Consider the following 14,900-nt stretch of genomic DNA (forward strand, 5'->3'; position numbering starts at 1 on the left):
TGCCAGCCGACGCACGCATCACCCTGGAAATCGAGCTCCCCCCCTTTTCGACCACCAAGCGACTGTGCATCCGCAACACACCAACAAAGCACATTATTCCTGCATCTGGACATAGGCACACGCCCATAACAACGTCGGCCAGGAACATACCGCAGCATTGGCCATCCATCATTGTTTTTCTGCCGTCCTGTCGTGATCGTGGCCGGACCTGCTGCGGCCCTCGTCCACATCCGGCAGCTTCACCCAGCTTCACCCACGGCCCCCGTAGCCGCCGAGTCATCGAGGCATCGCATCATCCCCCGGCCGGCGGCCATCACCACTGTTATCGGCAACCGTCGACAACCGCCGACACTCCGAAGCACGACGGGGGACTCCGCGTAACTTGGGATCGAAATTTGCGCCAGCCGCAAATTTAAACGCAACCAACTTCCTTTCACAATTTTTCTCTTTTAGTCCCATCCATCCATCTGTTCGATTCCCCCCACCCAGCATTTTCTGTCTTTGCCCACTCTCGCGAGCCATAGACGGGCTGGCGCGCACCATCAGCAGGGCTGCAGCAACATACCCCGAAATCGACAGCACGGAATTCGAATTATTCAATCATTGTTCGGTTGTCTCGCCAAGCGAAACGCAGCTACCCGGCAGGCCGCTGCACCTCGAAGGCGCCCCGCGAAACCCCAGAGACGGCCGGCAACGCGGCGCATCGCATCGCAGCGCAGCGCAACGCCGGCGCCGGGCACATACTCGGCAACTAGGACTCGTCGCCCTCCCGTTCCACCTCCTTTACTCCCTTTCTCCCCCCATTTCTCTCGATTCTCCTCGATCCCGCGGGCGGCGCCTGTTGGGCCTTGACTTTCTCTTCGCCGCCTTCTAGCTCGATCTTCGGACGGACGAGGTTGTGGTCACTCTGTGTCCATTTTTTTGTGGACCTCCCGAGGTACCAGAACCGGCACCCTGGGAATGCGAGTGCCCTAAACAGCCACTTGCATACGGCCTGCCACCTCATCTTCCTGCCGTGAGCGACCCGGGCGGTCACCACACGGGCCACTCCGGACGCCCATTCTGCCCCCCCAGGAATTCGACGCATCAAGTCGTACATGCCGGTACCTGGGTCGTCCTTCGTACCTGTACCCGCAGATACTCCCTGCTGCACGACGACAGGCCGACTGGTTCGGTTACGCCCCTGTTGCGCCGCCGCACTGCTGCACTTTCGTGCTGCTGCTGCTTGCTGATCTCGCGTTGACTAGGCCTGCTGGTCATCATCCATCGCCCTGCGTCTTGTCCGCCCAGTGCCCAGCGCTCAGCACCCTGGACTTAGGACCCAGCCAACAAGCACCCAGCCCCGGCCGGCTGCCCACTTGTTGTCCATTTCCTTCAAAGACGGACACCTGTCTACCCATACATACCCCCCCAAGGACCCGCCTCTGCCGGACTCATAGGCTCGTCTATATCTTCCCCGCACCTCAGATCACCAGAAAGGAAGTCCCAGACAACCCAACAGCTACTCGAAAGATGCGGCCGATAGCGCTTCGTCCCATATAATCTTCAACAGCTGTCTTCTCTCCTCTGAGCCGCATAGGGCGCTCCACTACGGAACCGGACCTCCCCTAGCCCCATCCGAACGGGTCGAACGTGACACGACTTTCACCTTTTTTTTTCAAGAGGACCTTTATCTTTCTTTCTCTTCACTATTTTTGTGTCTGCGGACGCCATGACGACCACAGTTGACTTGATTCCTCGTTCATTATTGCCATCAGCGCTTTCAGCCATGGTGCCCGAGTCCATCCAGGCGCGGCGGGCGCGTCCCGGCCAAGTCAAGACAGACTTGGTACCACAGACACAACTCGTGGTCATACCACCCTCGGCCGTCAGCAACTCGTCCCTCTCGACTGCTTCGCTGCGTGGCTCGCCGGCCCAGTCGGTAGAGACCGTTGGGACGGCTGCTACTACCGGGAGCTCCCTCCAAGCTTCGCCCGAGTTTCTCGACACTTGCTATGAGAAGGAGCTCGAAGACCTCGATCCGTTAGGCCCCCCTTTTCGTCTTCCCGAGGCGGTCAACGCCAAGCAGCCAACTGAGCCCGCCGTTACCCTCCTGTCGAGGAGGACCAGCAGCACCTCGCTCGGCCAACCGGGTCAACCAGGTCAACCAGGTCAACCAGGTCAACTGAGCCAACCTAGTCAACAGAGCCAACCAGGTCAGCCAAGCCAGCCAGGTCAACCAGTTCAGCCTGGTCAGTCAGGCCATAAGACTCCCGGGACAAGTGCCATGGGCGAGGCCATGAAGATGAGCATCGTCCGGCGCGCTTCCAACACGATCCGGCGGGCCACTGGTTTGGTAGCGAGGCGACCCTCCTCGACACATCCCACCAGCCGGGATGGGAGCGTGGGGCCCGGTGTGATCCGCCGGCGCGGCAGCATGAGCAACCCAAACACACCCTATGAGGCCGTCAGCACATTTGACAGCGACGACGATGAATTCACCTTCTCTGCAGATGATCGTACCGACAGGACACTACCGGACACCGGTTCTGCCTCGTTGAACTCGTCTAGCAGTCTGGGCCTCATACCGCTGGCCATCCGCCAAGGCACAACTCTGGCCAAGGTTGCCAAAAACAAGAACACCAAACAAATCACCCTGTCTTTCGATCTCGACACGGCCTCCGTCCGGTGGGGTCGGAACAAGTACTTCAACATCGACGATGTTGTGGAGGTCCGTAAGGCCCCCGACATCCGGCAATACAGACTCGACGCCGGGCTTCTCGAATCCGTCGAGCCCCGGTTTTTCACCATCATTTACATGCCCCCGGGCAAGACCAGCACGAAGGTGCTCCACCTCATCGCCCAGAACGACGAGTCCTTCCAGCTCTGGATCGAAGCACTCGACACAATCCCCAAGCAGCGTCAGCTGTTTGCGGCCAAGCTGATGTCGTTGGACAACAAGGCCATGCGGACCTGGTGGCGAATGGAGATGGAGAGGCAGCTGGGACGCATGCGCTCTGCTGAGGATGAGCATATCGATCTCGCCGACGCCGAGCGCCTGTGCCGCAGCCTCTTCATCCATGCGTCCAGCGAGGAAGTACAAGCCAAGTTCAACCTGGTTCGGGGCACCCGCTCGAGTTTGGACGACGTGCCCGGCAGCCCGCAGCCCGACTCTCGTCTCAACTTCGACGAATTTGTCGAATTCATGCGGTTGATCGTGGCCCGGAGCGACTCCCGGACCGTCTTCCGTGCCCACACGAGAACTGGCGCGAACAAGATGACCAAGGCTGAGTTTTTCCGCTTCTTGCGCGAAGCGCAGCAGGAAAACATTGATGATGACCTCGCGATCTGGGACGACATCTTCACCGGGTTTGCCCGCAAGGGGCGGCCGAGGGGTACCGACAAGCAGGAGCCCGCAGGCGAGGAGGAACTGACCATGTCTGAAGCCTCCTTTACCGCCTACCTCACCTCGGCACACAACGGCGCGATTCCCAGGCAGTTCCGGGAGTACGTGTTGGACCGACCGTTGAACGAATACTATATCTCCAGCTCCCACAACACCTACCTAATTGGGCGCCAGGTTGGGGGCGTCTCGAGCACCGAAGGGTACATTGCCGCGCTGAAGGGGGGCTGCCGGTGTGTGGAGGTCGACTGCTGGGACGGCGAAAACAACCAGCCAGTCGTCACCCACGGCCACGCGCTGACGACAAGAATCTCGTTCCAAGAGGTCATCAACACGATCAACAATTATGCGTTCTCCACGTCTCACTTCCCGCTTTGGATCTCGCTGGAAGTGCGCTGCAGCCAAAACACGCAGATCAACATGGCCAAGATCATGATCGATACGTTTGGTGACAAGCTTGTGCGAGCACCTCTGGACCCGACCTCGGACCGCCTGCCCTCGCCGTCTGAGTTGATGGACCGCATTCTCATCAAGGTGAAGAAGGCGAACGAGGGTAGCAAGGGTCTCGAACGGCCCATGGGACGGCGCCGTGGCAACAGCATGCCGACTCCGTACCAACGTTCCATGACCCTGGACTCGATGCCGGTCCCAGTGCCCTCGAGCCCGCTCTTGAGCCCGGCTTTGACGTCGAGATCGAACCGGCAGATCAACACCATCACTGAGGGCCTGGTCCATGAACCCGCCAGCAGCGGCCCGAGCGAGTGCGATAGCGAGAGCGACATCGGTGCCGTGAAACGGCCCCAGAGCAAGATCCACCCCGTCCTGGGCGAGTTGGGCGTCTACTGCATGGGCATCCACTTCGACGGCTTCGATAGTCCCGACGCCAAGAGGTTCAACCACATTTTCTCGTTCAAGGAGAAGACGTTTGCCGAGAAGAACCAGCCGTCCGAGGAGAAGCGGGCGCTGTACCGGCACAACATGCGCTATCTGATGCGTGTCTACCCCGACGGCCAGCGCATTCAGTCCTCCAACTTCAACCCGCTCATCTACTGGAAGCGCGGCGTGCAAATGGCGGCGCTGAACTGGCAGACCTTCGACACGGGCATGCAGCTGAACCGGGCCATGTTTGAGGGCGGCACCGCCGAGTCGGGTTACGTCCTGAAGCCGCTCGAGGGCCGCCAGATCCAAGTGATGCCGAACCTGAGTCCGGATGAGTGCATGGGCAAGCGGCCGCGGAAACAGGTCTCGTTCGAGATCGAGATCATCTCGGCCCAGCAGCTGATGCGCCCCACCAATCTCAGCGGGAAGCGCACCATGGACCCGTACATCCAGGTCGAGGTGATGATGGCGGACGACAAGCGGAACAAGGGCGGCGTCGCAGTGTCCGCCACCGGCCAGCAGATGCAGCTGAAGCAGCGGACCAAGATCGTGCGCGACAACGGGTTCAACCCGCAGTTCAACGACACCTTCACATTTGACGTGACCACCAAGTACCCCGACTTGATCTTTGTGCAGTTCGCTGTCCGGTTCGCCGACAAGGGCGGATACAACGACAAGGCGCCTCACAGCGCGACCTTCACCGGGAAGCTCTGCAACTTCAAGCAAGGCTACCGCACCATCCGGCTGCTCGACGACCACGGCGACTTCTTCGAGTTTGCCGCCCTGTTCTGCAGGATCAAGAAAGGCCCCGTCACCGACATCATGGTGTCGTACCCGGAGGATGTGCCCAAGAACGCCAACAACAAGCTCAAGAACATCAGCAACCTGGGTCGAAATGTGTTTACCAATTCGAGCCCGAAATCCAGCTTAGAAAGCGGCCGCACCGCTTGACCGGCGGTCTTTTCCGTCTCTGCCTCTTCAGATATCATCTGTACGAATACTCTTGGTTGCAAGTGGGAGGAAGTGCTTTTTTTATGGGCACGCATGTACCAACACCATATCTTGCAGTTTCTCGCCATTTTCCTGTTTTTCTTGTTCACAGTTTCAGCACCCATTTACACGCACCATTTCGAGCCACGCCGGCGAGCATTACCGTCTCCTCTCATTCCAAATGATGGGTGGGTGAGCGTGGGGAGCGTGCCACGGGTTGAACTTGAGCGTCTTTCAGATACCTATTTCCCTTTGTCATTCATCACCGAAGGCGTTGTTATTCTCATTTTCCCCAGTTGTCGTTATCGTCTTGGGGTCTGGTTTCCTTGTTCGGTGTGGGACGGGCGTGAGCATTTACCGAGGGGATCTCGAGTGAAACATTTGCATCGTCGTCATCATCGTCATCATCGTCGTCATCATCCATGCGCCGTCGTCGACTTGTCCTGGCGACCCGACCGGGGCAGAATCTGCTTGATACCAGTTGTCCACATTTTGATACCCGCATTGCGAGGCATTACTTTACACATTTACGAATCGGCGCAAAAACGGGGTTGGGGTTCATTGTTTATAGACAGGGACAGAAGCAAGAAAAAAAACCATTTGCCTGGTTGCGTTTTATCTTTTTGTTCTGTTTTTTTCCTCCCTCTTCTTCAATTCTCTCCACTCACTCAACTCATCAACTCTCATCATTCGAGTTGTTTTTGTCATTTTTCTTTCTTTTTTTGCCCCTACCATGTTGATTCTGCGAGACAATAAAAGAAAGGGACATGGTGGGGACTCGAGCCACGATAGGCCTGGACCGGACGACACACGACACATTACACCGTCGCCCAGCAAAAGAGGGTTTCTACAGTCACACGGACGAAAAAAAATTCGAGATAGGCCAGGACGAGGGCCCGAAGCACAAGGGAGCATACACGATCAAATCGATCAGCATTTGGGTCGAGGGGTAGGAAAAACAGGGACAATTCACACTTTTCTTTGCCCAGTTGGCATGGGTTCAGGATTTGAGATGGCATGGGATGGAAAGTTGCATTGGGCGGAGATGGGAAAGAAATGGGATTTGTTTTCTATTTCCTTTTTCCTTATCTCTCGGGTTTGGGTTTCGAGATGCATGGATGCATGGATGCATGGGTGGGTGGTTGGGTGTGCATTGAACAACAAGCTAGGCGAGATGGCGAAGGAATGGGCAAGGAAAGATGGTGGCCCAATTGTCGGCATATTTGTTGTTGTTCTTTTTTCTACGTTCAACGTTGGCTGGTTCGATTTGTTTGTTTTTTACCTCATCCATCCAGTCTTGTGTTTCATTTCTTCATCTACTTCTTCACTTCACTTCGCTTCTTATTCTGTCCTTTCTTGAGCTGCGAGTCAGCAGGAGATTGCGATTGCTTTTGATCGATACCTAAGCTTTTTACCCCTAGTATTATTTTATCCACTACCAGCCAGCCAGCTCATGTTTTGGGTTTCTTCTTTTTTTTCTTCTTCTTTTCTCTGATGTGGGTTACCACGGCTCTATGAGTAGGGCGAAATTCGAACCGGCCTGTTGAACTTGACCTTTTTCGTGATGTGCCTGCTGTTGTCATCGGTGAATCAATGTCGTATTGTTGTGGATGATTACCCGCCTATCCACCTGCCTTTTCGTGCCTGTCCATGAATCAATAGGCAACGGCGGGCATCTGTGCTGTTACTCCGACGCGTAGTGCTTTTTATTCCATATCCTGCCCAGCCGTGTTTACACCCCCCATCCTTGCGCGCGATCTGCCCATCCGGTTACTTCTGTAGACACGGGCCAAGGGGGTTATTGTAAGCGTGTTGTTTGGCAGGCTCATTAATACGAGTAGCAGCATGTAGACTAAGCTTGTGTTGAGTTGTATTACAGATATTTCTCCATCTCATCACTTGTGTATGTGAGCGTGTAAGTTGTGACTGGTGTGATATGATACGGTGGGATCTCCTCGCTCGTTCGTGGAGTTCTCCCCATTCTATGCGTGCCGCCTCAACACCATACCTACTTGCCCATCAGAGAACAGGTTACCCAGCCTTATCGAGTCAAACAATTCGATGAACAGGTCCGTTCACACACCTGGTACGCACCCAGCCCTCTGTACATACATACCTAACGTGGGCGAAAAAACTCTTGTGCTATATAGTGTTGTCTGTGTCTGAACATGGATGAGGATACCGAAAGCCCTGTTGGTGGGTGGGTTGTTGCTATGCCATTCCGAATATTTATACCGTTATGTCCCGTACCGGCAAAGGATGAAATGCCCTTATCACGCACGCGGCTTGAGCAGCCGTAGAAGATGCCGTGATGGATAAGGTCCATCTACCTAGTTTCCAGGGCAAGAATCTCGTATAATTGATCTTTACCGACTGACAAAACTATATTCACTCCCAGAATCTCAGATCACTGTTCTATATCCTTTCCATTTATCTTTATTTTTCTACACGCTATCTTATCCCTAAGCAAACCTGAGGAACACCGAAGAATAAAACCTAACACTAGCAAATAAACAAACAACCAAACAATCACATCGCTTGCTTGCTTAAGAGCAATACTCATATGATATCATGTCATCTCTAAAGTCTCACCTCCCAGAATATACCCGCTGCGTCCTAGTCTAGACGTAGCAGCCTAATCTCCTAGTCGTAGGTAACAGCCCGAATAGCCCAAGAAACTAGACCAACCGCCCCCTATCATGGGCTAAACATGCACCTGCTTTATCAACAACGCTAGTATGTACTAGAGGTGACAACACCGGAATGTACAACCACCCCCCCCCTCTATCAATTACCATCAATCAATCAATCAGCCAACCAATCGATCAATCAATCAATCAATCAATCAACCCCATCCTCATCCTCCTCATCTTCATCATCATCCTCCCCCTCCTCCTCGCTCTCATCCCCATCCTCCTCACCCTCCTCCTCCTCCTCATCCCCCCCATTACTATCCACCCCCTTCCCATCCCTAGCAGGACTCTTCCCCCTCACCACATTCCCAGCCCCCACAGCACCCACAACAGGCGACCGCACCCCACCAGGCGACGACAAAGCAGGCGACACAGGCCCGCGTAACAAGGCGCTTGCGGCCGATCCGGGACTAGGAGAGCGGCCCCAGCGGGGGTTGGAAGTGACGGATAGATTTAGGTTGGTTGTGCGGTGGAGGGGGGGTTGACGTTGTTGTTGTTGTTGTTGTTGTTGTTGTTGTTGTTGTTGTTGTTGTGAGGGTTGTGTTGTTTTCGCTTTAGGTGGAGTTGGTTGTTGTTGGGATTGGGATTGAGTTTGGGGCGGCTTTTGTTGTTGGGATTGTTGTTGTTGTCGCTGTTGAGGCTGTAATGGCGGCTGTGATTGTGCTTTCGATACCGACGCCAACCGCGCCCGTTCCTCCTCCTCCTCTTCCTCCTCCCGATCAATCTCCTCCAACTCCTCCTCAATCGTCTTCCCTGTCGCCGGATTCAACCTCCTCAGCGATACCGATTCCCCAGCACCACTCCCCCCACCAGGTCGACTATCCGAATACGTATTCGGATCCCGCCCCAGAATCCGGTCTGCCTTGCTCGGTGCCCTCCGTCCAGCACCAGTCCCACCACTCCCCGCTAGACCAGACGAACCCAGCGGGGACGAGGTACGGTTCAGTGGGACCGAACGAGGCGGTTGTGACTGTAGATAGTGTCGACCGGCCCCCCCACGAACGCCGCTACCACCGCCCAACAAAGCCTGGCTATCGGGCACATCATCGTCCTCGTCCTCATCATCCCCACCTCCACCCCATCCCGCCGCCCTCTCCCTCTCAGCCTGCGCTGCACGGTCCCGCGCCAGCCGCTCGCGCGCTTCCACCCAGCGCGGGTTCGGTTCCCAGCTCCAGCCGTCGCCTGTGGTGGTGCAGATCGGGACGGGCCAGAGCCACGCGTTGTGCCCAAACAGATGCAACAGGTTACGGCGCGCGCCAAGGTCAAAGGCGTTGGGCAAACGCGTCGAGTCCTGCTCGTCGAGATACTCCTCGTAGCGCTGGCGGGCGCGGTTGCGTTCCATTTCGGACGGAGTGAAGCGGCGCGAGCCGGCTTGGAGCGCGGGGCCGACGGTGCTGCCCCCTGGTGCGTTGTCGATCTCGAAATCGTGGGTTCGCGGGGTATGTGAGGGTTCCGGGCGGAGTTCCTCGCCTTCTTCGGGGCGAGTGACCCCTGGGATGGCGTTTTGGTGGAGGTCGAGGAGCTGCTGGCCGTATGATGGCAGGTTGACGCCCTGTCCTGGGGTGTGTTGGTTGATGTAGGTCTGGTGCATGGAGCGGCGTAGCGGGGAGAGGTAGCGGGTCTTTTCGAGGCACTCGATGGTGGTCTGGCCCTTGGAGGCGAGGTAGATGTGCCAGCCGCAAAAGACGCTGATAACGATCCCGATGATGCCGGAGACGATGCTCAGCATGATGTAGTTAACAGGCATGAGGCTCTCTGTGGGGCCTGTGTTGGTCTCGAAGATCTCGACCCACACCCAGGCTCCGGACGCGGCGAAGCAGTAGATGCAGTAGAGGGAGGTATAGATGAGGAAGAGCAAGAAGGCCTTGTGGTTGCGCAGGCCGACGCAGGTGGCCAGCCACGGGCAGTGGTGGTCCATCTTGAGCACGCAGCGGCGGCAGGTCGAGCAGTGGTGTGCGCGGTCGGGCTTGCGGGCCTGGCACTTTTTGCAGAAGCGCAGCTCGCCGTTGGACTTGGCGGTGAACGATGTGGCTGACGGCATGGCGTGCATCGGGAGCGTGCTGTAGCCATGGTCGTTGGTGGTGCTGCCGGGGGGTGTGAAGACGGCGGTCGTGTAGCACCAGTTGAGGAGCAAGTAGAGGGCAACGCCAAAGGTGCCTGCGGGGGTCCCTGGACGGAGAGAAGGTCAGCACATGAACATAAGTTTTGCTTTTATTAAAGGAGAGAAAAAAAGGACCAAAACGAGCGTACCCAGCCAGGACACCTTCGACGGTCTCGAGCAGAGCACCACCAGCACATAAGCAGCCCACGAGGTCAGGCCGTAGACGAAGACAAGCGGAAAGTACTTGGCACACGTGCAACAGGAGCGCTCTATGCGGCGTGCCCAACGGCGTATACACCCCATGGTCGTGGAAGCGGAGGTCGGGGACGAAGAAGAAGAAGAATCGAAAGGGTGAGCTAAAGAAGATGACGGGTGGTTCGGGTCCGACGAGAGGAACGGGGAGGATTCGGGATGACCGGGACGCGACGGCGAGGTTCCATCCATCAGTCGGCCGGAGGTAGCACCGTCTCAGGTAGTCGGTCGGGTGGTCAGTGCACAGGGTCGGCGAGTTACCGGTCCATTGTCGTCGATGATGCCTTCCCGGGGATTGTGGAATGTGCAAGGTTAGTTACCTAGAAAAAAAAGAGGATGAAGTTCGAACGTGCTTGCAGAAATCCCAGCACCGCGGAACCCAAACTTCCCCAAACCGCGCTTCAGGGGTTCAATACGCGGCCAATGGGGCTGCGCCCCGGACAGGGAGATGCCTGCGTCCCCAGGGAGCTCGGACCATATTTGGAAATAAGCCCCTGTAAAGCCTCCAACGGCTGAGGAATCGCCCCTGAAGACGACCAAAGACAGGGGGAAGATCTTCCATGTTGGATCGCACGGGACCAATAATTCTAGACGTGAACTTGCTTTTTTGAGAGGAGATTTTACAAATTTCAAGATGCGTTGTTGATATTACTCCTACCGAGTAGTAGTATTCAACATTGAATGGGGGACTGCCCAAAATATGCCTACACAGGAAACTCTACGCCCATCATCTGGTGCGTTCCTACATGGTCTCCATATCGCCCCCATCTCACAAGTTCAGTCCCGAAGCATGGCCATCCTATACCGGGCAGTCTAAGCCCCGGCGTCACGGCTAGCGCCACTCATTATCCCACACCTCCTCTTCCCAGTTATCCCAGTTGTCCCCGCTATTCTGCGAGCCCTTCTCCGAACCAAAGAACTTGCGAGACGACTCGGTAACAGCGTACTTGTTGGTGCCGTCTGCGTGCACGCCGGCCAGGTCGACGATGCCGGCCGTGGCCTGGTCGAGGAACTCGGCGTAGCCCTTGGTCTTATGGATGTCGCAGCGGATGCCCTGGGACTCGACGTGCGCCGTCAGCGCCGTCATGGTGTCGAACCAGCGGCAGCAGCGGGGGCATTGGACTCTGATTAGGCCGGTGTGGACTGCCGAGCTGAGGTGGGTGCGGAAGCCGGCTGCGTTCTTGAATGACTTGCTGTACACGGCTTAGTCGTTTTGTTGATCATGGCATTTTCTGTAATAAAACTTACGGGCAGCGGTCGTGCGGGCATTTGTACTTGTTCAGGCACTTGACAAAGTATTTCTCTGCCTTCCATCCCGGATTGCGTGGATCATGCTCCGACCACGCGGGCTTGTTGTCCTCCAAGCGCTGGCGATCCTCTATCTCGGTCAGGCGGACCGGAGCAGGGGCGTCGGGAAAGAGATTCTTCTTCTGGTCCCAAGCCGTAGCGGTCTGGTTAACTGGCTTGACGCTGGCATCGCCACCGGCTACAGACGCGCCATTCTTTTGGCCCGGAGGCTCAGGGAAATCGGCCGAGTTGATCGCAGCGGAAGTAACACCGGTTCCCGACTTCGAGTCTTCTTCCTTTTGCTCTTGTCCGAGGGGCTCGACCTTGGAATTGCTGGCGCTAACGGCCTTAACTCGGGAAAGGTACGGCGTGTAATCATAGTGCTTCTTATTGTCGAGGCGGAGATTAGACGTGTTGATACCCTTCAGCGAAAGACTAGCGAGCATCTCGGTAGGAACGGTGTTGCGGAGCTCCAGCTCCCTGGAAAAGGCCAGCTTGTGCTCGCGACGGGCGACATAGTCGTGGTTCTTGATGACCTTGCACAAGTCCTTCTCAATGTGCTCAATGAGGGAGCTGACAGAGGTGAATCGGTCGTCGCAACCGGGGCAACGGAGGTGCTGCGCGGCCGCGTGGAACTGATGGAGGTCAGCCTAGATGAGCGGATTGCATGATGCGGGTTGGCTTTCTTGATTAAGGGATCTTACCTCGTGGCGATGGCTCTCCTCGCCCTCCGGGGTGTGGAAGAGCCTGAGGCAAGGCTGGCAATGGTAATGTTTGTTGCCTAGCTCCCGCTGCTCTTTATAGTGGATTCGGAGAGCCGCTCCGCTTTCCACCTCCTCTTTGCACTCCTCGCAAAGGCGAGCCATGCTGTCGGTTGGTATATTTGGGTATATTTGGCGAGAGGTGAGGGACAGGATATTGAGGCGACGGTCGGGTTGTTAGGCGCTCCCAACGGTGGAGGTAAAGAAACAAGCAGGTAGAAGATTTCTGCGACAACAAGATTTAAAATTTAAATTCTAATTGTGATTCCAGGCGGAGATGCCCTAGGGTTTGACGACTAAGCGGCATCGTGCATCTCTCATGGAAGGCACGACCGAGATGGTCTATGAAACAATAGCACCGGCCGTGACATTCGCCGGAGCCGGCCACGGGCATCCGGCCCAGAAATCACCTATACGATGCTGTGACGAGCGGTCAACATTCACAACAAGACATAAAGAAAAGGAGTATTGTGCTGCCATTGTCAAGGGGCTTGTTTGAGGTGAGCCGTTGTTCGATTTCACCATGCATTTGGACGGACATACTTGACATTCGACCTGGCTACGACCGGGAGTGGGTTCCTATCATCAACCTACATCCTGGCCTGCATCTACATGAGTTTTATGCTTCATGCTTCCCAGAACGTCACGCCCGGCCGAAGCACCTTGATAGCTCCGCATGTGGGTCTCAATCCGGCGCCAAGCACGGCCCCTCTCGGCCCCTCTCGGCCCCACATCTCCGGGAGACCCTGCAGCAACAGTTGAGAGGGCCGGTCTTGGAATGCAATCTAGAACAAAGCCCAAGAAGTCACTCAGGTGACTGTCCCTGACAGCCAATGTACTCCGGATGAAAATGTGCCTCGAAATAAAGAAATCTCACAATTTCCACCCATTTTTCCCTGCTGATTACGTCACTGCTGTGCCCCCAGGGATTACCCGCCCCCCACAGATTCCAGGTGCCAGGGTCCTACCCTTGTTGCAACTTGGCCCTTTCGCCATCTGCCGCGACCGGCCCAAGCGGCCCTCCAACGCGCATTTCACCAGGGAAACTTTGACAGCTTGACAAGTTGACAACTCCAACCGGGACATTTCCATTTGCGCCTACGCTGCCCTCTCCTCCGCGGCGTTTTTTAGCCATCACTAACCTCTCGATACCAGCGACTTTTTATTTTATTTCATCCGTGCTCTTGCTTGATTTCATCTACAGACCGTCCGCTGCAGCGACCATGGCGACGCCCACGCCCAAATTCAACTCCAAATCCCCCACCATCCGCCGCATCCGTACGTTCCCCCTCCGGCTCCCATCTTATCCATCACCAACCCCCCTACTAACCTTTTTTTCTTCTCTTTCCACCAGTCCGCGAAGCCCACGAACTCACAACCTCCCCCTCCCCCGACTACCACGCCTCCCCGCTCGACACCAACCTCTTCGAATGGCACTTCACCCTGCGCGGCCCCCCCTCCTCCCCCTTCTCCACGGGCATCTACCACGGCCGCATCATCCTGCCCCCCAGCTACCCTCTCCGCCCGCCCTCCTTCCGCTTCTCCACTCCCTCGGGCCGCTTCGAAACCAACCGGGAGATCTGTCTCTCTATTTCGGGACACCATGAAGAGACGTGGCAGCCGGCGTGGGGGATTCGGACGGCGTTGGTGGCGCTGCGGACGTTTATGGAGACGGATGTGAAGGGGCAGTTGGGTGGGTTGGAGATGGGGGAGGCGGGGAGGAGGAGGTTGGCCGGGGAGAGTAGGGGGTGGAGGTGTGGGGTTTGTGGGGGGGGAAGGAGTAATGAGGAGATTTTGGGGGAGTGGGGGGGGAGTGCGGAGCAGAAGGGAGGAGAGGAGGTGGTGGTGCCGGCGGAGTTGAAGATGGGGTGGAGGGATGAGATGGAGGGGAAGGGAAAGGGAAAGGAGATTGAGAAGGGGAAGGGGAAAGAGGAGGAACAGAGTGGAGATGAGGAGAGTGCTGCGTTGGCGGAGGGGTTTGTACAGACTGCTCCTGTGGGAGTGGCACCGGTATTGTCTGCCGCTGGCCAAGCACCAGCAAGAACAGACACAGGGAGCACAACAGGGACCACAATAGGTACAGCAGCGACGACAGCAGGAACAACAGGAACAACACCAGGGAGCAGCACAGCCCCCCCAAGAACAGCACCATCACCAACTCACACTCCAGGACTACAACAACTCCACCGAGAAGCCCCGATAGACGAGTCAACGGTATGGCTAGACCGGCTGATCGCTGCTGTTGCCATCCTGCTGCTGGCCGTGATAGCCAAGGTCATGCTGTCGTAGTGGGTGAGATGAGATAGATACCCAGGGTAATTGAAGAACACCCAGTCGGAGTGGAATCGAGGTGAATGAAGAGAAGAGAAGCTTCTCGAAGGGCTCGAGTACATCTCTTTTTGTCTTCTTGTTCACCTAGAATCCTAGCTTGCTATGAATCAATATGAACGAAATATGAACAGTGTAAGGGTAATCAATCAATCAATTTCCCATGTGATTGGTACTGCACAAAGGCAAGGCTCCAACGCCGCATGATGCAATATACATGTACTATA

General features: G+C 56.2%; 4 protein-coding genes across 4 annotated transcripts; 2 read left to right on the top strand and 2 right to left on the bottom strand.

Annotated features, from left to right (window-relative positions):
• Window positions 1–1,768: 1,768 nt before the first annotated feature.
• C8A04DRAFT_9174 (PLC-like phosphodiesterase) lies at window positions 1,769–5,212 on the top strand (the record flags this gene model as incomplete). The annotated part of the gene is made up of 2 exons (XM_062785384.1): window positions 1,769–2,132; window positions 2,241–5,212. The coding sequence occupies 2 exons, from the start codon at window positions 1,769–1,771 to the stop codon at window positions 5,210–5,212; spliced, it is 3,336 nt and encodes a 1,111-aa protein (XP_062640498.1).
• Window positions 5,213–8,092: 2,880 nt separating this feature from the next.
• On the bottom strand, window positions 8,093–10,348 carry C8A04DRAFT_24925 (DHHC palmitoyltransferase-domain-containing protein; the record flags this gene model as incomplete). The annotated part of the gene is made up of 2 exons (XM_062779357.1): window positions 8,093–10,113; window positions 10,195–10,348. 2 exons carry the CDS (start codon window positions 10,346–10,348, stop codon window positions 8,093–8,095), a joined length of 2,175 nt encoding a protein of 724 aa, XP_062640499.1.
• A 781-nt stretch (window positions 10,349–11,129) lies between these two features.
• Window positions 11,130–12,450, bottom strand: C8A04DRAFT_9216 (uncharacterized protein; the record flags this gene model as incomplete). Its single annotated transcript, XM_062785401.1, has 4 exons — window positions 11,130–11,490; window positions 11,546–11,799; window positions 11,908–12,219; window positions 12,289–12,450. The coding sequence occupies 4 exons, from the start codon at window positions 12,448–12,450 to the stop codon at window positions 11,130–11,132; spliced, it is 1,089 nt and encodes a 362-aa protein (XP_062640500.1).
• A 1,118-nt stretch (window positions 12,451–13,568) lies between these two features.
• C8A04DRAFT_9205 (ubiquitin-conjugating enzyme/RWD-like protein) lies at window positions 13,569–14,634 on the top strand (the record flags this gene model as incomplete). Its single annotated transcript, XM_062785397.1, has 2 exons — window positions 13,569–13,623; window positions 13,700–14,634. The coding sequence occupies 2 exons, from the start codon at window positions 13,569–13,571 to the stop codon at window positions 14,632–14,634; spliced, it is 990 nt and encodes a 329-aa protein (XP_062640501.1).
• Window positions 14,635–14,900: the final 266 nt, after the last annotated feature.

Source organism: Dichotomopilus funicola (genome assembly GCF_033296635.1).
Source record: "Dichotomopilus funicola strain CBS 141.50 unplaced genomic scaffold C8A04scaffold_4, whole genome shotgun sequence".
NCBI lineage: Eukaryota > Fungi > Ascomycota > Sordariomycetes > Sordariales > Chaetomiaceae > Dichotomopilus > Dichotomopilus funicola.